Source organism: Coturnix japonica, chromosome 2 (assembly GCF_054131305.1).
Source record: "Coturnix japonica strain WE chromosome 2, WE-NBRP24, whole genome shotgun sequence".
NCBI classification, from domain to species: domain Eukaryota; kingdom Metazoa; phylum Chordata; class Aves; order Galliformes; family Phasianidae; genus Coturnix; species Coturnix japonica.
Window position 1 is genome coordinate 10,624,789 of NC_140664.1, and position 22,626 is coordinate 10,647,414.

A 22,626-nucleotide genomic window follows, 5' to 3' on the forward strand; every position below is an offset into this window, starting at 1 on the left:
CATATGCAGATAGAACATGCACATGCACAGCATAGCATAGGATGTATTACTCAATCTACTGATAGCTTAAAATCCTTAATGAGCTGCCCTCTGTTTTACCTGCTGTGCTGCTGTATTTCTCTCACAGTCAGTACAAGCAATACAATTACCAGATTGTATTGGACTCTATGGGTGCCCACCGACCTAACATATTCCATAGAAACCCTACAGCTGTTTTCTCTCCAACTTCAGCATTTCCTTTAATGTCTGTTGGATCAACTTTATTCCCAAAATGATCATGGAAGAAATGGATAGTTCCCAGCTCAGTAATAGTATTGAAGGTGTCTGAGACAGGATGTCACCACAAGGCATTGAATTCTGAAGAAAATTCCTCATTCTCACATTGGATTTTTACACCTTATGTTAGAACACTACAGTCAAACCCAATCATTCAGTTTTAAGTGTTTGAAATGTATTGAGGTCTTTGCAGGAAAGTACTGTCTGTGAGACACACACTGGTGTATTGGCCGGAGCAAACTGGAACTGGCTCTGCTTAGTACAAGGACGATCACTGGTCTCTTCTCCAGATGCCGTCCCTGCAGCCCCTTCTCCCCAATGCCAAAACCTTGCCACATAAACCTAGTGCTGTGAGATTCTGTTTGACATATTCTGTGGGAGCTGTGAGTCTTCAATGACATATTAAATACCACCAAGTCCCATAAAATCAAATATTAACTTTTTCGAAACAGGCATCCTTCCTTCTAAAATGACTGGAAGTTGTATGTTAAGCACTACTGTACTGAACTGTTTTAAATCATTGTAATAACAATTAGATAAAAGGTTGTATGTATAACCTTAGGGTTTATATTATGAAATCCTTATTTTCTCTGGCTAAACCAGCCAACTCTATGACCCAACAGGATATGCTATTAGATTGCAGGGATAATAAAGCCACCGTGTAATGATGAATACACCCCACCTTGAAATGACTAGAATTTAAATAAGACCAAAGTTATTGATTAACCCGGGGCTGGGTAGAACTTAGCAACTGTATGAAAAGTTGACTATTTCATCTGAATGCTTGTTTTATTGAAGAGCAGAAGAATTGTGTCTTCCACAGTCAGGCTAAGCAAAAATGGGCAGTTCACATGTAAGTACTTCTTTAATCTGGATAGTCAAGAGTACAATAATTTCCTGTTTTTTTGGGTTTTTTTTATTTTTGTTTTTTTCCCCCTTTCACTTTAAATTGCATTAATACAGCTGCAAATGAAGATTTAAATTCAAAGTAAACTTAAAGTGTGGGCATAAAAATTGTATGTATATAGCTGGTAGCATCCACTTCATTGCAATATGTGGGTTATGAAATGGTTGCAGTAAAATGCAGGTTCTGCTTGTTTTAACACCATTAATGGCATAGTTTTATTGCACTTTGAGAAAAAGAAGTGATGCATAGGATGTCATGGGACATCCAAATTGACTTAGATTAGTAAATTTGTGTTGGAACCTTCTAAACACAATTCCCTAAAGATCTATGAAAAGCTTTCCATTCCAGAGGCCAAATTCAGCCAATTTTATCACTGAATAGTAGAGACAGGAGTAATTGCAAAGTGTGATGCTTGCAGACAGGTCTGACAAAAATCCATATTGCTGCACTGAATCATATCATATGGGGCTGAGACAATTTTGGCCAATGTTTTGGTGCTTAATAGTAAATATCTAAGTCTGCATAATGACATTTAACCTCAAAATAGCCTGAGTGATAGCTGTGTGTTTGGGTGGATGCGCTGAATGATCAGCACTTCTGAAAATGAAGAGTCTTGTATTGATGAAGTTAGGGGGCTTTCAGCTCCACTTAAAAAATCATGGAAGAACTACAGTTTATTCAGCTGTGCCTCAATCTTTTTGATTGCCCCAAATCTGCAATTTCACAGTATGTATCAATAGAAGATATCCTGTTTCTTCCCTCCTCATCATTTGTCCGCATGAAATTGCAGGTTGTCTTGGAGAAGTACCTGCAGAACCACATCTGGAACAGCCTGAAAACATTCGGTTCTTAATAGAGGCTTTCAACTTGTATTTTGCAATCGTAGGTTCATGAGTGTCTTATGTATTGTGTTTTTTAAACCTCCAGAGCAAGTCTTACAACCTCCCAGAGGATAAACGGGAACCAACCATAGGGACAACAAGTTTGTCAACAGATAAGCCAGTAAGCACTCTTTTCACAAGGGATGAAAGGGGCACTGTGGTGTCACAGCACACATTGCAGCTGTTTATGGTGGCTTTGGGAGGCACTGCAGTGCACAAAGGCAGCTCCTCTTCTGTGATCAAGATCAGCGCTAGTAAAGCTGTGTTGTTTCGTTCTGTTGAATACTGCATCATTCCAACATTTTGTCCCCCTTGAAAATTCAGAAAGTGAAATTTCTTTGGCTGACCCAAATTTTGCAGGGAGAGTTAGTAGCTGAATCAGCACTGTCAGCTGAGGTATTTTGTTCTGATGGGATGGATTTATAGTTTAAAACTTAACAAAGGAAAATGTTACTGTCAAATTAAATTTTCACCAAAAACTAAGCATTGTTCAAAGGAACAATGTTTGTAGGAAAGGAAAGATGCCATTGCTTGGAAGTTGAAATTGGACTTTTCAGCTATATCGGAGCGTATGATACTTAAAATGAAGCCTTCATCAAAATCAGTATCTTTCCTAAGCATGCTAATTTGAACAAAAGTAACAAACATTACTGAAAAATACACTTTCAACAACAAAAAAAATCCAACCAATTCCAAGAAGTAACTTTCTGTTAGAATATGAGCTTCTGATTGAGCTGCGCCTGACACGATGTTAGAGCTTTAAATCTGCATGCTTCCACATGCTTCTCACTGTCTAAGTTCAGTCCAGATCCTTTCTACAATCAGCCAAAGTTCTTGACTGCTCATCCCTAGAGATTTTAAGTCATTTAAACTTATTTTCTCCATTTGCATTCTTGCATCTTAAAGCTTATCTGTACATCTGCTCTTCTTCGAAATCACTGCAAGTGGAATCAATCCATGTGAAAATTTGAGTGGCTGTTCTGCTGTAAGCAAGGTGCTTTGGGGAGCATTTGGGGAATAGCAGCAATGGTTTTTGTGTTATGATGGCTTGAAAACTTTGATCCATTTTAACATTTGTGAAATTGTTTAACTGTCTTTTAAAACTTTTGTCACTAAATAATCCAAGGCCCTGTATGCATTATTCTGATGTTCTCAAGCTACTCTGGGGGATGGAGTAATGCTTTGTTACTAATTTAAGCCATTTTTTGCAATTCTCTGAAAGTCCCTTGCATTTCATCTTCCCATTGTAAAGAAGCCTAAACCTCCTGCCAGGCAGGACGCTATTAACATAAGAAGGAGGTGGCAGGAGGTGGGCCAGATGGTTTGAGAACTTGAAGGTAAAAATGTAAGTATAACCTCAAGAGCACCTCCACCCGATGGATCCTTTGGGAACAAGCTCACAAACATTGCAAGGGCCTTTGTGTCGCTTAAAAGGATCGAAGTACCTCATTAGGACAACCACTACCAACTGCAGTGTAGTTTTATCATCTCATTGCAAAGCTCAACAAAAGCTATTTGTTGCTTCCCTTGGCAGACTGGCATTCAGTGTCAGTAGATTCTTGTTCATTCTCTGGCCATAAGCCCACAGTCAGCAGAAGACAGAAATACCTTCACATAACACTGGGGGAGAACCATGACATATTCTTTTTGTTATCCAGAAAAATTAGTTTAGCTGTGTTGCTAACTATGACTACTGCCCCAGGGGAGTCAACCAACTTGAGAGCACCCTGAGACTTCCTCCATCCTGCAAGGTGGAAGGCAGTTAGACAAAGAAATCTCCACAATTGATAGATGCAGTTGGTTTGTCAGACACCATACATGCAATGTTTGCATATTTACTTCCTTTGTATGGATCTATGGATATGTAAATGGTGTTTAAATAATACATCTTGCAGAGGGCCAAGGACCAATGCATGCAGTCTTGGTGTTTCCCTTTTAGGATCCTACCTCCCTCCAGTTCTTTTGTTTTTAAAAGTTTCAGATTTTGAATGTGCAAATGTATGATGTTCCCAAAGATTACACCCATGTATTGCAGTCCTGTGTTGGTATACATATGTGTACCAATGCTTAAATATGCACTTGAGTGATGCTAGCTTTTTTGTTGGCATACAGAATACTTAGCTTCAGATCTGTCGATTACGAGAACTCATCACAAGTTTCAACTGAGGTAATGAGAAGAGTGACAAATTTGTAATGAGACATAAGGATGCTTGAGCTATATCTGTAGGTGTATGCAAGCCAGAGGTTTGGGATCTCAGTTGAAAAACAAGCAGAATTTGTCAGTTCTAGGCATTTTAGTTATCATTAGCTGTATAACGGCCCAGCATACAAAGTGTTTTCCAGCCAGGCATTACGGTCAGTGATATAAAAGCAGACTCTACCCTTAGCACACTGGGTATGTGTGCTATGCTATATGTGTGTATAAATTATCCTAGATTTGGAATCCCAGATTTTCTCCCGGCATGAAAAGCCATTTATTAGCCACTTTTGTGGTTTCTGTTTTGAAGATAAGTCTTCAAAGAAAGTCATGTGGAGCCCAATTCATGCTCTGGCACATCTTACTTACAAAGATGTTTGCACTGAAGCAGATAAATTGAAGTCTCTAAGAAGAAGAGCTGCAGTTTTGTGACTTTCACTTTTTCTCTACGTGGCACCCAGGAAACTATTATTTATTATTATTTTTTATAGCGGGAAAAGGCAAATGAAGCTATTTCTATTATGATCTTGTTATCGCTGCATCTTTAGTCTCAGATGTAGATTATTTGCACCTCTTTATTTGGAAGGGAGTAACTGAGTCATAACAAAGGCTATTGAGTATGGAAACCCTGTCTGCATGACTGACATGCATTGTGTTGTCCAACATACACTTCCTATTGGAATTTTTTGGTTGCTGATAGCAGCAAACTTCAGCAGAAAGTTAGGCTGGGTGTGTGCTACTGTCATACAGCTGTTAAACCTAAAACAGTCATAAGGATTTTGGAGAGGAGCAGCAGAGTGCCTGGCAGGTGGCAAATGGCAAAGGTGCTTTTGTCTATGCGGTCAGGAAAGCAGGTGGCAATTTTCCAGTTATATATTGTGGTTGGCTGAGAAAATTGCGCAAACAAACAATAATGACAGGTGTGCATCGTGAAACAGCACAGGAGGAAAGGTGGTGGTCAAAAGGACACACGTAGTCCTGAAGTTGCCATGCATCCAATTTGTCTGAGCACATCCTTCCCTGTGCTTGATCTCATTACATTCCCTAAATGCAGATCCCTTTGGCCAGTACTTCCAGACAGAAATATCCAAAATGAGGACCCACAGCAGCAACCCTGCACCAGCAGGAGCCCTTCCTGTTATTACAGATGTTATCAGCCCTACCTTTTTATTACCACAGCACAAACCCTGGTGCTTGTTGATACTGCCCTGTTGCCAGCATGCCACAGCTGTTGACTTGTGTTTGTTTTTAAACACTAGCTCCCATCTACTCTGACCTCCGTGTTAAAACTGTTGCTGTTTTCATGAATTCCTACCTGAGTAATGGAGCCCAGTTATTTGAATTTTACTGAAGACCTTGCAGAAGACCATCTGACATTGACAGGATAATAAGAGATGGGGAAACAACCATGCAATAATGACTATCTTCACTCATGAACAGCCTTTCCCAGTTAGATAAGGCACAGTCTTGACTCCTAGTAACTCATCTTTGTTAGTGTTGGTTTTTTCCCTGCCATATTAAGCAGTCCCAGTACTTGCAGGTTTTTCTATCGGAATTAGTTATGCATTGTGGCGATTGTAGGTTTTCTGGCCTTTCTGAACAACGGTCTGTAGCTTTCTGAGCAGAGGCTGTGACCATTCCTATTGCACTCATTGCTTCTGCTGTGATCCAGAATGTCACCCAGTTCCATGCAGCCTGAGATAGCACTACGCTACACTGAAAAATTATTTCTGACCAGAAACATGGCACCATGTTTTCAGTCTCTTTTTAAGTAGATCAGAACCAAACACCGCAGCCTTCTGCCACATTTATTCTTGTGTTTTATTCTTAACACAAGGAAGGGGTTGGAAATGAATGATGGGAATTGGGTCATTTACCACTAAAACTGCCCTTTCAGATGTTAGCAGGTGGCACTGCGGGTAGTGGGGATATACTGGAGAGCCACAACTATAAGATCTAAGACAGTACATCATTTTTTTCCCTCAGTGTGTTAATCTAGTTAACCTCAAATTCCAATTGTGTTATAGCTCATTAAAAGCTTCTGCCAAGATAAATAATTAATCTTAAGTACATGCATGTTGATAAAACATTTATCATGTAAATGGTGATTTGCTAAAAGCAATTGACCATGGTCGTAAGATATTAGATATAACTTAACTAATAAACAGCCCAGTCCTGTTACTTACCATGCTAACAAGGTGACTAAATGGTTTGGGACACATCTTAGTAGACACAGAAAAAAGGAAAACAAATTCATGGAGCATGGGATTGAAAGTGACCTTGAGGTGCCAGCTCGCTTACCCACTGCTGCAAGCTCTACCCAAACCAGTCCTGGGATATCTCATGGTGCAGAACTGGAAGAGAGCTGCTAGTTGCTTGGAGATGGGGCTCTGCAAAGCTGGTGGAGCTGATGGATCAGGGACTGTGTGTTGTGAGAACTGAGGAATCGACAAGTGCCACAGTTTCCAATTTCTGTTGGGTTTACCGTTGTTTTGACTTACTTGTTTGCCTTCCTGTCATTCACATCAGGCCTGGCTTCCTGAAGGAGCACAGTGCAGGATACTGCAGTGTCATGTATCTGTGTGTATTCCTCAGTGCTGGGACTGACCCCAGCTCAGCCCCACGCAGTCACTTGCTCACCCTCCACGAGACGGGAGGAGAGAATGAGAAGGGCAAAAGGGAGAATGTTCATGGGCTTAGATTTAAAAACAAAAAGTGGGGGTGGGAACAAAACAAAATGAGAAACACATGATGCAAAAGGCAATTCACCATCAGCTGACCTATGCCCAGCCACTCCTCAGATGGCAACCCCAGACGTATTCTCCCCAGATTTATTGCTGATCATAATGTCAGGTGGTGTGGAATATGGTTGAAATCAGCTGTGCTGGCTGTGACCCCTCCCAGCCTTCTCACTAGGAGGGCTGAATGAGAAGCAGAAAATTCCTTGAGTGTGTGTTAGTACTGCTCAGGTAATGTATCGGTGTTATCTGTGCTATGCTGGTCACAAATTCATACCATGGCTCTATCCAGACTCTATTCCAGCCAAAACCAGGACACCTGGCTAAAAATGTTTGTACCTATTGGAATTTTTTAGCTAAATTTGCCAGCAAGGTTTTAGTCTCAAAGCTAATTGGTGCCTGGTTTGTTTCATGAAAATCAAAAGAAGAGAGAGACTGTATTAGAAATTCTTTCAGTAAAAGACTGATTTGTGACCTCAACCCATGGCAGACATCAGAGAATCCTTATGGTGATGTGCAGGATAAGCACAGAAATCAGTCTGAAGCCAGATGGGAATCTGTGGGAAACAAGACTTGGATAGCAAAGGAAGCTCATATCATTCCATGTGGAACTGGTTTATGTAATTCTTGTTTAAATCTTGGTTCTCTCCAGTGCATCTTTGTGATTGTAATTAAATGCATGGGAAGAATAACAAAACCAGTAAATTAACTGGGACTTGATTCCGTACCAATTTCCAGTAACCACTGCAGATGCCCTCAGACCCAGCTGTAACGAGTTACAGGTGCAGGTCACACAGCAGCCTACACATTTCCAGCTGGCATTGAGCTTACCCTGAGGCATCTCTAGTGGCACCAGACACCAACAACTCAGTACTGCCCTAAATTTTATTCCAGACCACATTCATGTGCAGTAGTGAGTGCTACAAAGAGCCTAGCTGGGTCAGTCTGCCCTTTCTGCAGTATCTCATTTTAGATTTAATTTTTATTTTTGTTAAGCCAAAGAGCAATGGAGTACAGCAACCAAAGACAATCTTGACAATCTTGAAGTAAGACATCTGCTGAATAAATCATTTCAATGGAGCTGGCAAAAATCTCAACACCTCTGGGTTGATCCAGCCCATGTTAGAGATGTGCTCACAGCAATTCTGTATGTATCCCAGTTATGCTGAGCAGCAGCCACATTCCTGCTGGCTCTTCCTACTGATTTGCCTCTGGGATCTGCATCTGCATTTAGCTGTGCACAACTTTGCATTGATCCATGTTGGAGCTGCAGGAGAAGAGCGTGGTCAGCAGCATCCCTTGCAGCAACCCTTTCTGTTGTTTTGAAATTACTCTTCCATAAATCTCTGCTCCCATGGTTGTGCATCTGCTTAAGTGGTTGGGGGTGGAAAAATACCAGTGGTTGCTCAGATATATTATCAGCTATTTTCAGGTAGAATACTTTGTCTCCCTTCTGCAATACAGGAAGCTACCTGTGTGCATGCTCATGGCAGCATTCCTTCTGTTCTTGTCTTCTGACAGCTTAGCAATTTATATATATATCTGTGTTGTCTTTACCTCCAGGAAGCCATTAGCTGTTGTCTCCAGAAATCTCCACAATATACTACAACATCTCTCCAACTATATTATTTATTTGTGTACCATAAGTGTTCCTCCATATGCTGACATCAAGAAAAGTCTCCTTATGCTTCTCTAAGCATTGTGGACCATCTTCAGCTATAAATTTGTCCCCTCTACTCAGCTCTTGTGAGGCCCCATCTGGAGTACCACGACCAGGCCTGGGACTCCCAGCACAAGAATGATGTGGAGCTTTTGCAACAGGTCCAGAGGAGGGCCACTAAGATGAGCAGAGGGCTGGAGCACCTCTCCTATGAGGAAAGGCTGAGGGAACTGGGATTGTTTAGCTTGGAGAAGAGAAGGCTCTGGGGAGACCTCATTGTGGCCTTTCAGTATTTGAAGGGAGCATATAAACAGTAGGGGGAATAGCTGTTTACAAAGGCGGATAGAAATAGAACAAGGGGGGATGGTCTTAAATTGAGACAAGGGAGGTTTAGGTTAGATATTAGGAGGAGGTTTTTCACACAGAGGGTGGTGGAGCACTGGAACAGGTTGCCCAAGGAGGTTGCAGATGCCCCATCCCTGGAGGCATTCAAGACCAGACTGGATGTGACTCTGGGCAGCCTGGTCTGGTGGTTGGCGACCCTGCACATAGCAGGGGATTGGAACTGGATGATCATTGTGGGCCTTTTCCACCCAGGCCATTCTATGATTCTATGATCTCCTTGAAGTAAAATGTTATTTACAGCAGGATAAATGACTGGGTATGCTTTACATGTTAAAAGTGGTTGTTTTAGAACTGTTGCAGCACCAACACTTGCAAGACACTGCTAATCAAATCTAATCTGAGAGCTTAAATTCTAAAACAAGACCTATATTAAAGTGACTCTGCCTGTATAAATGCATACATAGTCACAAACTGTATGAAGCATCAATTTATTTTGCCATTTAACTCTTCAGGAGAATGTGCCATAGTTCTGCAGGGCAGGAGGAAGCCCAGATCTGGAGCAGGTCTCCCTCCTCTGCGTGGGAGGGCCGTGCCAATGGGTGAGACCCAGCAGACAGCGAGTTTTAACCAGGGTGTTCTGAGTGACTCAGGAATTGGCCTTGACAGTTTCCTACCCAGCGTTATCAGCTTTCCAATCTACAAAGCTTTAATGCTAGTGTTACTCACAGTACTACAGAAGTGATATCCTCAGAGTCACCAGTTAACATTTGACAGTGGTTTATTTGAAGACAGTGGCTTCATCACAGCTTGTTCTTGCAGTGCTTTAAAACAAACATATCCTGAACATCATTGAGAAACCGACCTTCCTTCTCTTCATCATACTTTACCCTCGCAAATAAATACTTTTCTTTATGCCTTTATGAATTCTCATAAATCCACTATGTCATTTCATTTGATGGTGCTACCATTCTCCTACCTGTAGCAACTGTGCTACACACACCCAACAGCTACACCAACAAGTGGCATGTAGGGGTTAGGGACTAGCTGTAGGCTGATTACAGACCAAAACCATTGAGGCATACAGTAACAAACCAGCTTGCAGTGCCCACTGGGATTGTTCCAGTATGCATGATACTAATGGAAGAAATTATCAGTGCATTACCAAGCATAGGAGGAACTCTGACAACCCTAACAAGCCTATGTCAAAGTATGGACTGAAGTGCTGCAATGCTTTGCGTTGTCAAATTGGTGTTAGGGAGAGAGGACACCTCTCTGCAGGGCGTTCTCAAATGATGGGCTGTATGTCCAGAATGGATTTCTGTTGTTTTGTGGAATACCTTTATTCTGCTCCCCAAATCTAATCCTTGAGGGTGGGGTTGCTGAGAATAAAGTTGAACTTTATTCTGTTGAGTCTTTCTGTTACCAAGATAGAAAGGAAAATGGAGGGGTAACATGACCATTGGAAAAGGAGAAATAAATTAGAGTTGTTGAGTTTTCAGCTCTCATTGTGCCAAACAAACAAACAAACAAAAAACTCCTACATGATTCCATGCTAGAAGCACAACTGCCCTGTGAACAATAGGAGAATAGGAAAGCAATTGATATGATTTGTTTTGGACAGATAATGGTTTCTAGCTGATTTTTGTTTTCTAACACTGCTTCTAACACTGTGTTTCCCTTTCACTTTCAACAAGGTTCTTGAGAAGCTGGAAGATCATTAAACAAAATCTTTCACTAGAAAATATTATTTATATGTATCTAATTTCACCTATCTGGAAAGGTATGGGGAAGTGTGTATGTGCTTTGCCAACCATTGAGAGCGTACAGGAGGGTGCACATTCACAAGCAATAATGGGCTGGTGAAGGTGTTACCTTGTGAGGCTGCAGTGCCATAAGTCTGAGAACCTTATGAATTGATCCTGTACCTTAATAATTGCTGTTGAAATAATAACTTTCAATTAAGATAATTTAAGTGAGAAAGCCGCATTACAGCCACTGCCATTAGCGGTATGTTGTATCCTAGCCATTGACTGCATTAGAAAAGCCAAGGTGCTTAAATTGTGTTTAGTCTATTTCAAAGGGAAAGTAGCATAGGGACTGTATTTAAAGTTTATCCATGAGATAAGGCCCTTTGCCTTGTGATAGAGAGCAACTTAATGCAGAGCTATATCTCTTCCACCAGAACTGGTAGTGCAGAGTGTGAAACTTAGGAGGAATGCCAGCAGGTTATACCAGTGCATTGCAGAAATCATCCTCAGGCCAACAGAGTGACCTTGTCTGTGGCATTTTTCAGGAGTAATCTCTGCCCTTTGTTCTCCCCTAGGGCAAGGAGAAAACATTGCCATGTAGCTCTTCTACTGAGGGGTATTTTTGGAAGGGCTCAGTGCCATGTCCCAGGGTGTCCTCACCCTTAACTGTTCCTAATGGAGAGCAGAGTGCTTTGCCTTTGGGTGCCATCACCCTTTGTCACACCTAACAGCAGTGGAAAGCCAGTGCCTGGCAGCCCTGCAAAACAAGCCGCCAGATCAACCTGCTGCCATTTGAATGGAAATACCAAAGCACTTATAGTACACACTTAGATCCTCAGAGCAGATGGTGTGCATATAGTTCAAATTGATTTAGGAGCCTAGGAGCTATTTTCCAGTATTATTTAAGCTCTTAGGCGTTTAAATTATCTGATTCATGATACTACAGGGGCTGAAAATGTTGCTGGCCTGATCCCAGATACTTATCTACCCTTGTCTAAGAAATAGCAGAGCATGGGACTACCAGAACTGCAGCCCCTCTGGTTCACACCCTGTCAAATTAGTACGAATTAGCATGGTTTTCTGTTTTTCATTTATATGTCAGGCTATAAGCTGCTGCTGTAGTAGTGGACTTTGAGTTATTATTCCTGATAGATCTAGCTCAAAGTAACCATATGTACAGTACACACAGATGCACACATGTACAACCACCATCTTTATGAAGTTATATATCTTCATTTACTTTGTTTGTATAAGGACATCAATTGAAGAAAGGTATGCAGGACCCATTTTTATTCAATCCATAGAGACTGCCAGCTTCTAACAGTTAAATGTGTGCAGGGTTCTGCGTGCATCTGATAAGTCATTTATATTGGCCTGTTGTTAATGTGGTACAAACAAACAGTATTTGATCTGACATGAAGTTGTCCAATATAAAGTTATTACATTCAGATTATTTGAACAAGCCTGAACTGTCAGAGCAAAGTTACATAGGATCAGCATCACGTGTCATGTGGAAACAGCTGTTCTTGCTCCAATTCCAGGAGACCTTGTGATAGACAGAGCTTCACAGCGAAGCCCAATCTGAACTTCAAAGTTTAGATGATGTGACTAAAGATCAGGCAAGAACCTGGCCCAGACTTCTGTGGTTCAAAGGGAATAATGCAAAGTCATTTCCCATTTGTCTGTTGTGTCTCTGTTTTCCCAGTCAACTGACAAACGCCGTCATCATGGGTTTGATGCAGACCGAGATGCCAAGAAACTACACAGTGCCTGCAAAGGAGCGGGTAAGGAAGCCCTTTGCTTTTGTGCAAAGGGCAATTCAAGATTATAAAAAGCATATCTGTATTCCAGAACAGTATTTAAACCATTTTCAATTAATCTTTATGCTTTCTGTCACTGACTCAAACAGCGTGCACACACATGGAGTTAAGGTAAATGGGAAAGGCAGCCAGTTTGTTCAAAGACTGGTAGGATCTGTTTTGTTAACTGCTTGACTCCAGAGGATCGGGCTAAACTTGCTGTTTGCTGATGTGACAGGACCACAAAGCTGTCAATGCTGATATGACATTCATGGAGTCCAGCCAGTAAGGCTGCCACTTAAACACTTTATATGTTATGCACATTGTGGCAGTGCCCACCTCAGTCAGGACCAGAGGTATCCCCTGACAGATTTTCATTTCAATACCTGTTTTGAGTAAATGCCTGAGGCAAGTCATTGGCCCCACAGATGGAAGTGCACCAGGACAGAGGCTAATGCAATAGCTGCTCTGTTGTGTCACTCAGGCATCCAAATAGCACTGCTGTAGTCCTGTCCCATTAGCCACAAACACTGACTGATGCCTTCCAGCTGCCTTGTTTAGAGCAAACATCTGTTTATATTGGCTTAGGGCAAGAAAAGTGCAAGAACAAGGTCACCGCCTTCAGCAAGCATCTATCTATTGCATAAGTTACAGGTCAAAGCTTCCTCAGGACTTTCCCATGGCAGGACGTCGTGTGGTCAGTTCCCCTGTGGGCTCCCCAGAGAAATAGCCCCTGCAGTGCCCATCATTGGGACTTCCCAGCGACTGCATTCTCCCACTTATTTATGCCAAACAAAACAGCATCAGCAGAGAGATTCAGACCATGAAGTCTAATTCCCTCTCCTCTTTCTGACTCCATCTAGCATAGAGGACAACCTGTTTTGTACAGTCCACCGTTAAGGCAGTGAGTAAACAAGACTGATTTGATCATACCCTCACCTACCCAGCCACTCGCCCCATGCTGTTGCCACAGTTGAAAAGCACTGCAGGGGTGGAAAATAGGGCCAGGGACTGGTTCAACAACTGCCACTCTAAACATGGACATCAGTCCATGGGCGTTGGCATGTCAGAACTCTGATCAGAAACAGAAGACTCAGATCCTCTGATAACATATCAGCAGCATAAGGCAGTGATCTTCTATTTTACGTTCTGAACACTGTAGCTGACTACAGATAAATATATTCTCAGAAGATTCTCAGATTCTACAAATCCCAAAGTTTTCCTGAGTTGATGTATGTATATTGATTTGTTTCTCTTTTCTTTCCTCTGCACTGGATTCTTGATTAAACCTTGTCTATGTACAACCTTCTTTTTCAGGAACTGATGAAAAAAAAGTTATTGAAGTCTTGTCAAGTCGAACATCAGAGCAGAGACAACAAATTAAACAGAAGTACAAAGCTCTCTATGGCAAGGTATGTCAGAATAATTGGCCTCTCTCTTTTGAATGGCGTACATGCTGGAAATGGAGCTCTTAGACCTCTGCTTTTGAGATACCAAGGGCCCAATAGATTGAAGGTTTCTGATTCAGCAATTTTTTAGCTGCCAAAAAAAGTTGTTGTATTAACAACATCAGGATTCAGAATATTTGTTTTTAATTCGGCCTTAAGCAGATCAGAGCATTTTATTCAGTGTTGGGACAGCTAAAAAAAACATTCATCACCAAAATCAAATATTTTCTCAAAAAGAGTAGCAAGAAGTTGGCACAGGCTGCCCAGAGAGGTGGTCAAGGAACATGGAGATGTGGCCCTGGGGGACCTGGCTTAGTGGGCATGGTGGTGATGGGTTGATGGTTGGACTAGATGACTAGGACAAGGTCAAGGGGAAATGGTTTTAAGTTGAAGGAGGGAAAATTTAAGTTGGATGTCAGGGGGAAGTTCTTTACTAAGAGAGTGGTGAGGTGCTGGAACAGGCTGTCCAGCGAGGCTGTGGATGCCCCATCCCTGGAGGTGTTTAAGGCCAGGTTGGACGGGGTTCTGGGCAGCCTGGTCTGGTATTAAATGTGGAGGTTGGTAGCCCTGCCTGCTGCAGTGAGGTTGGAGCTTCATGATCCTTGAGGTCCCTTCCAACCCAAGCCATTCTATGATTCTATAATTCTATGATTTTTCAGAGCTCTTTCCAGTCTTAATAACTGTATGACTCTGTACTTCAGCTTGTGTTTATCTTTAGTGCATTCAGAAGAAAAAAAAAGAAAGAAAAAGAAAGAAAGAAAACCCTGAAACAAAGGCAATTGCAATTAATTGCAAGACAAATGCAATTAAAGTAACAGGGAAATTTCAGATTGAAATACCCTTTGACCAGGTACATATTCAGAGGAACTTTCTGGTCTTACATCATTATATTTTTGTGAGTCAAATAGATTTAATATTGATTTATGCTCATGATGAGATAGACGCCACATGGAAAAAATGAGAAATCTCCAAGGGTGCTTGTTTTCTGGAGGGAGGACACAAAGGCTGCCTTTATGATTTGGCTTGTAAGGAAAATAAAAGATTTCGATGTATTTTGTATGTAAATAACTGTTCAGTATTGTTATTAAATCACTATTTTCTTAAGGTCTGCTTGCTCTTCAGTCTTTAACCAATGTTAATAAGACAGGCAGCACTTAAGTGGAAAGCCTGTCATACATAAACCAGACAGCAAGCATGATTCTGAGTGCATGCACACCACTGAGTGCATTGCTAAATGAGGATTAAGAAAAACAGGCAGTGGAAATGGACAAATTCCAGGGGTTATCCCAGTGACATGGGCATGTCACAGCCCTTCCAACCCAGATATTTGTGAGAGCAGAGCTGCACACTCTTAGAGGAAGTGTGGTCTGCCAGTGCCCTGGGACTGGTCCAGCACTGGTGGGAGCTGCTGGCTTGAGGGATGGAGCTCATCTGCGGTTGGGCAAGAGCACACTTCAGAACAATAGATGTAGAACTGGCCTTCTTCACTGCTGTTCTGTAGCTGTCAAATACTTCCTGGACTGCAGGAAATATGAGCTGAAGAAAGAGCTTGAATAAATCATTGGTAGATGTTATACGCAATGTGAGTGCTCAGCTGACACATAAACACCAGCCAGCTTTTCTCCATTACTGATTTTTTAATTAAAAAGAACAGAAAGGATCTTTGTGAGGGTTTTTTTTCTTTCCTTTTTCTTTTTATCTTTGTTTTTGGTGGAAAAAAAAGTGCAAAGCACTTTATAGAAACATGTTGCTTCTTGTAGTAAGTCCATTTTAACCAAAAGTGGAAGAGAATTTGAGGGAAGTTGGATCCGTTTTGTTGCACCTCTTTCAAAACAGGAGGTTTCTGTGTTGTGTTTTGGGGCAAATTCTCCTGGTAAGGGATTTTAAATACTAGTGAATAAGTATTTAAACAAGGAAGAGTCCAAACTGGACCATGAGCAGCTAATATTTGAAGACGGGAGAAAAAGATCATTCAATATTTTGGGGGAATTTAATATGCAAAGAGATTCCCACATACCTTTTGTTTTCCATACTTTTGTCCCTTTTTGGTACAGAAAAAGCTTTGAAATCATGGAATTCTCTAATTCCTCTTGGATTTTTGCGCTAACCCTTCCTGTCTTCACAGGATTTGGAGGAAGTCCTGAAGGGAGACCTGAGTGGCAGTTTTGAAAAGGCTGTGCTGGCTCTGCTGGACCTTCCCTGCGAGTATAAGGCCCGAGAGCTTCACAAGGCCATGAAGGGTGCCGGGACTGACGAGTCGCTGCTGATTGAGATCCTCTGCACACAAAACAATAAGGTTGGGACATTCTGGTAGATTTTACATGTGATGTACCTTAGGTAGCAGTGCAAAAAGCTGACTTGCTTTGTCTGCTTGTTTGCTTGTTGATTTGCATTCTTATTTCCCTAGGAAATCATAAGCATAAAGGAGGCATACAAGCGGCGTAAGTAGTGTTGCTTTTCATATCCCTTCATTTGAGGCCTTCATCACTGAGTGAACCCTCACAGATCTGTTTTTTTTTTTCCTGCACAGTCTTTGATAAAGATCTGGAGTCTGATGTGAAAGGTGACACGAGTGGTTCCCTGAGGAAGATACTGGTCACTGTGCTGGAGGTGAGTCTGGGAACTTTACTATTATGCACTAACCTGGAAGACAGATTTTATTTTATTTATCATGATAAATATTAGCTGCTATTTAGAATGAGTGCAATTAGTAATATAATAACAAAGTAATTATAATAAGCAAAAGAGATTCTTAAAGGCATTCTTCCAGACAAAAACTGAGTTTTCAGCTGTTTAATGTCACAATGGGGATTATACAAATTCAGAAGTGATTTTAGAAATTCTGATAATTGGTAGGCATCAGCATAACTTTATGATTTTACCACAGTAATGGTATCATAGAATCACAGAATCACTAGGGTAGGAAAAGAGCAGTAAGATCATCTACTCCAACCATTAACACATCACCACCATGCCCACTAAACCATGTCCCTCAGTACTGTATCTACGCGTTTCTTGAAAACACTGAGGATAGAACGGTAGAATACCCATGAAGGATCGTGACTACACTATGCTGATTTCTGTCTAAAGCCTGTGACACCTGGTTTCAATCTCAACTTACAATTCATATAGATACAGAAGAAGTAAGAAAGAAATTGCTTTTATGTTTGCTTTCCATTCACAAAAAGAAAGTGTATTTTCCATTACAACATGCTTGATTTTAAACCAGCCACATGAAATAAAAAACAAGTAACATTTCTATAAAGACATAGTATAGCTAATTAAAGTAAGATCACAAGTAGGAGTGCAACCATCTGACCAGACAGCCCATGGAAATGAAAAGATTTGATACATTTTAAAGTTTTAACAGTCCAGTTGCTAAGTAAACCAGTCTGGAAAGCACTGCTTCAACCTCTTGGGGTATATTTTCAGGAGATGCAAATGTGTATTATCCATATATCTTTTTCATAGATAATTTGTTTGTAATTTCAGTTAGAAAACAAATAAACAAACAAACAAAAACAGTGCTAGTGAATGCTCAGAGCATGCATTATATTCATTTATTGAGGAATATTTCACAGCTCTCAGGGAGTACACAGCACTGATTAATGTGCAGGCTTCACCTCAAGTCCATGCTGAACTTGGACAGTTTTATCCCGTGCTGTACAGTGACCCATTACTAAGCAGTTGTCAGCAGGTGGCAGCAAAACTATAACCAAAATGTTTGCAAAGGCCGCTAAATGACCAACTTCCCCTCCACCACAAACTAACCAGCACTTGAGTCTCTTTTTGAACCATAATGTCCTTTTCTGTAGGCAACCCGAGATGAGAACCAGCAAGTCAACGTAGAGCTCGCTGAGCAGGATGCCTCAGATCTGTATAAAGTAAGTGAAACTACAGAAAGAAAGAAAAACAACAATTATCTGGTGCTGCTCAGCAATGAGATGGTGACAAAATGCACTGAGCATGTGGGATACACAAGTGCATCAAACATTAACATGCAATATCTAAGGCAGGAGAAGGCCGCTGGGGAACAGAGGAGCTGGCTTTCAATGTTGTCTTAGCAAAGAGAAGCTACAGTCAGCTGAGAGCAACTTTTCAGGCCTACGAAAAGGTGAGTTATTCTCTTATGTGATGTGGGTTGCACAGGATGTAATGTGTAGCTTGCAGGCCCTGCAACAACATGTAGAGAAGGTTACCCTTTATTTATCATTTTAAAGGAATTTGGAAATAATTTCTGTATTACTAGATCCTGATCTTATAGAGGGAAAAAGCTGTATCGTATGCCAGTTAAGCAGAGGATATTCCCTTTCATAACCCACACAGCATCCAACCAAACAAAAGTTGTGGTGTCCCACAGCTGCATGATGATGCGTGTGCTGGTTCCTGCAGCAGGAGGGCTGACCATTCTGGGACAGTGAGGTGGCACACAGCTGGGCGGATGCATGCTGGACCTGTTCCTGGCTTACTCATGAGACCTTGCAGTGTCTGGAGGTGCCTGTTCCCATCCTCTCCATTGCACTCATCCACAACCCTTCTGTTAGGGCAGAGGCACATCTCCAGCCTCTTCTGAGCAGACAGCAGGTGCAAGGACTTTGCTGTGCTCTCCTCACAAGCAAAAGATGAAGTAAGCAGCAGAGCCTTAGCTGTTTACTTGACCTGTGAAAGTTCAAGCAAAGGCAAATGCAAAGTTTTTCTCCCAGCAGGTAGGTGGAAGCCCAGCAGTGATGTTCATTCTCCAGCCTCTGGCTCAGAAACCCAAAATCCCCTAGGATGTAGAATCATAGAATTACTCAGGTTGGAAAAGACCTCGAAGATCATCAAGTCCAAACAACATAGTACCCTAATTCTAACAACCCTCTGCTAAATAATATATCTCTGAGCTCTGCATCCAAACGGCTCTTAAACATATCCAGGGATGGCGACTCGACCACCTCCCTGGGGAACCTATACCAGTGTTTAACTACCCTTTCTGTAAAGAAGTGTTTCCTAACGTCCAACCTAAACTTACTTTGGCGCAACTGACCTGCCTTGCTCTCACTGTAAGCACCTTTCAGATACTGGAAGAGAGCGATGTCTCTGAGTTCATCAGAAAACTGTGACCCTAAGCATTGAAGATAGGAAACCTTCAGTCATAGTCTTCTTTCAATGTCATTATAATAAAGAACCCTTATTTGGAAAAATGTTTGAAGCTTAATCCAGCTTTTGGTTTGTTGTTGGCAGGAGAACAAAACCAGTCACTAATTGATACTCCCTCAGAGTTGCCAATATCCTGGGGGTTCCAAGCTACCTTCACTTTTTGATTCCAAAAGCCAAGAAGATCATATTGCCCAACCCAATCTACCACATCCTTTCTGGCTGTATGAGAGGAAGGGGGCCCATATTAGAGCCATGCAAACATCAATCCTTCACTTTTGGAAAGATAGAGACAAATCAATTGGGTTTGCAGAATCTCACAAGGTATCCAATGCTGCCTTGTATTTGTGCTCTCCTAGGTCTGAGCTTAAGTCCACTGGAGTTTTGAAACACGCAGAGGCATCTAAGTAGCAAAGCAGAGCAAAGTAAAAGGCTTTGAGGTTCAGAAAATTCACTAGGTCAAAATGAACTGTGTTTTGAAGTTGCAGTCTCTTTTTCCCTTTTTCTACAGAATAATACAAAAACTTGGGAACAACTGAAGTGCTTGTAAACTTTCCCTGGGAAGCCAAAGACAATAAGTAACAAAGCTTCACAGAGCTGGTAAAGCTCCAAAATTTATCTTCTTTGTGTGGAAACTATCCAGAACCTTGATAAAAGGATTAGAAGGAACTCAGAGACTTTTTCCTAGACTCAGGGTCACTCAAGAAGAAGCTGAAGCTTCTTTGTTCTAGAAGCCCTCTGATATGAGTACAACTGCCTGATTGATGTTATCCATCTTCTGGCTGCTGTGCCTTACCAGGCCTTGTAGCCTCTGTTTTCTTGGTGCCAGTGGATCTGTGAGCACTTAAACCAAAGAAAGGCTTCATTTGTCCATGAATTACTCTCTTGTAAAGAGCTAAAAGGATGTGAATTGGGCTTTTGCCATTGGATCCTTAATATAAAGTGGGTTTTACGGCAGTGCTATGACGTGTGCAGAGAGCAGCTCTTACAGCTACATTTTGTTGTCCTTGTAGGTGTGTGGAAAAGACATAGAAGAATCCATTAAAAGTGAAACATCAGGAGATCTGGAGAAAGCTTATCTCACTCTGGGTAAAAGAAAAAAAAAAAAGCATTGAGACCTTTCTTTTCTAGTTCTTGCCCTCCTCTGACATTGGTTCTTGGGGGTTCTGCCTGGTGACGGTTATTGAGGTAACCCTAAACTGAAAATGACTTATCTGCAGCCTGTTCCAGTGCCTCACTACCCTCTGAGTAAAGAATTTCTTACTAAGATCTAACTTAAACCTCATCTCTTTTAGTTTAAAGCTATTCTCCCTTGTCCTATTGCTATCAGATCATGTAAACATTGATCTCTCTCCTTTTTATGTGCTCCCCCCAAGTACTAGAAATCTGTAATGAGGTCTCCCTGGAGCCTTCTCTTCTCCAAGCTAAACAAGTCCAGCTCCCTCTACCTTTCTTCATAAGAGAAAGGCTCCATCTTCATAGCCTCCTCTGGACCCACACCAATAGTTCCACGTTTTTCTTGTGTCTGGTGTCCTGGGCCTGGACACAGTAAATATATCATCAAGGAGAACTCTCGATGGACTAACGCTCATCCTCATTCATTTCATTTTCACTGTGAAATAGCAGTGGAGTCAGTGTTTATCATTTCACTGTGTAATGAACTTTCCCTCTGGATAAACGTGTGACTCCATTCAGATTCCAAATTTGCTCCTTGTATGTGGATAGAGAACTAGTTATAAAATACAAACCCTCCCAGCTCATACGTCTACATGATTATAACCCTAGAGAGTTTTTTGTATTTCTTCCTTATTTCCTTCTGATTGAAGATGTAATACAAAGTGTAAGTATTTAAGTGTAATGAAGTCTCTTACTGTTCTCCAGTCAGCTGTGCCAAAGACTGTCCGGGTTACTTTGCTACACTTCTGCACGAGTCAATGAAAGGAGCTGGGACTGATGAAGATACCTTGATTCGCATCCTTGTGACCAGGGCTGAGGTAGGGTATCCTGCAATCTGCAATACTATTGTATCAGCAGCTCTGTGAGAAATACAAATGTAGAGAGTATGGAGTGAGCTCTGGTGGATCAGCCAACCCCATACAGCCCAATGACATCAGAGGCCACACTCTGCTTTTATACCTAGGCAATGCTAATTTTGGTATGGCATCTATTTCTGGTTTTGAAAGGATGAGCAAGCATACAGAAAGCCTATAGTAGAGTCAACTGTACCTGGATAAAAATGGCCTGTAGGGAGGCCCAATAAGATGCAAAAAAGTAAATTAAATTCCTAGTGAAGTAATTATAAAGCAGCAGTTCTCAAATTAATAATTGCTTATAAATATACGTTGCCAATTCTCTCCGATTCCAGCCTGGAAAAGCAGATGGGAAGGAGGGAAGAGAAATAAAGAGCCAAAGGAGATAATTGTAATTTTAAAAAGCACAAAATTGAAAAAGACGTTTGAGATTCTAAACATAGTCTTTAATTCTTCCTACCTTATAAGCTGTTGAGATTATAGCCCCAGGGAAGTTTCAGTCTTGACGCAGAAGCGGAATTGTTCACATGGACATGGAGAGCATATTTCTCAATAATCGGAAGCATGAGAAATCAGTCTCCAATATAGTCTCCTCATTAAGATGCAGCTGAATCAAGAGAACACTTAAAGACCGCAGTAATAAAGATCACAACTGTGCAGTGGGTTTCTTTTCACCAGAAAGCTTGAGACAAGGCATTTCATTCTCCCCTCATAGTAACCAGAAAATTACTTCCATGAGTGGAACAAAACCAACAAAACTGTCTTTTATACTCCATCTTTTATACATGGAAGTGCTCCTTTTCCTTCTTGACACCACGGAGTGCATCCACGCAGCACCACTGAACACCAGGTAGCGATGCCCCTGGCCACCCCAGCATGGCGCTCCACTCATGTCCATCCCCCTTTTCACAGCTAGTGTCCCCTCACCACACCACCTCACATGAGCTTACCTCAAGTCCTAACAAGAACTCCAGGGTCCTCCAAGGTGTTTGGACCTCCTGCTTTCTCCTCTTCTCCCACTGGCTGCAGTGGACCTTGAATCAGACCTCAGGGGTCCTGGTAGGAGCAGGGCACATGGTACAAAACATGACCCACTCTTCTAAAGAGGCTCTTGGTGTCTTCTCAGAGTGACCTTCCAGCAATAAAGGGGAAGTTCCAGGAAAAGTACAAGAAGTCGTTAACTGAAGCTGTCCGATCTGATACCTCTGGGGACTTCAGAAAGTTGCTTCTGGCTATTTTGCAATAAATAACCATCAAGAATGAAGAGGCATGCTGAGCAGCCACCTCTTGATTAGCTTCCAAAATAGCATTCAAAAAATGTGGCATTAGCACAAAGAAAAAAATCCAATTTATTTTCTTTCCAGCTGGGAAAATCATTGCCAAGTAAAGCTGGACATGAGGTTTATGTTATGGCTGTCTCACCAAATGTCCTTAAGCAATAAAGATGTGTTAAAAAACGAA

General features: G+C 41.5%; 1 protein-coding gene across 2 annotated transcripts; it reads left to right on the top strand.

Annotated features, from left to right (window-relative positions):
• The first annotated feature begins 1,005 nt into the window (after window positions 1–1,005).
• ANXA13 (annexin A13) lies at window positions 1,006–22,626 on the top strand. 2 transcript variants are annotated; one of them, XM_085537017.1, is made up of 12 exons: window positions 1,031–1,129; window positions 2,111–2,185; window positions 12,458–12,536; window positions 13,869–13,963; window positions 16,125–16,295; window positions 16,407–16,440; window positions 16,530–16,609; window positions 17,815–17,883; window positions 18,012–18,113; window positions 20,149–20,224; window positions 21,017–21,129; window positions 22,292–22,626. In XM_085537017.1, the coding sequence occupies exons 1-12, from the start codon at window positions 1,115–1,117 to the stop codon at window positions 22,409–22,411; spliced, it is 1,029 nt and encodes a 342-aa protein (XP_085393143.1). In that variant the 5' UTR covers window positions 1,031–1,114; the 3' UTR covers window positions 22,412–22,626. The 2 variants fall into 2 exon arrangements, with proteins under 2 accessions (XP_085393144.1, XP_085393143.1); XM_085537018.1 differs by lacking the exon at window positions 2,111–2,185 and having other exon boundaries at window positions 1,006–1,129.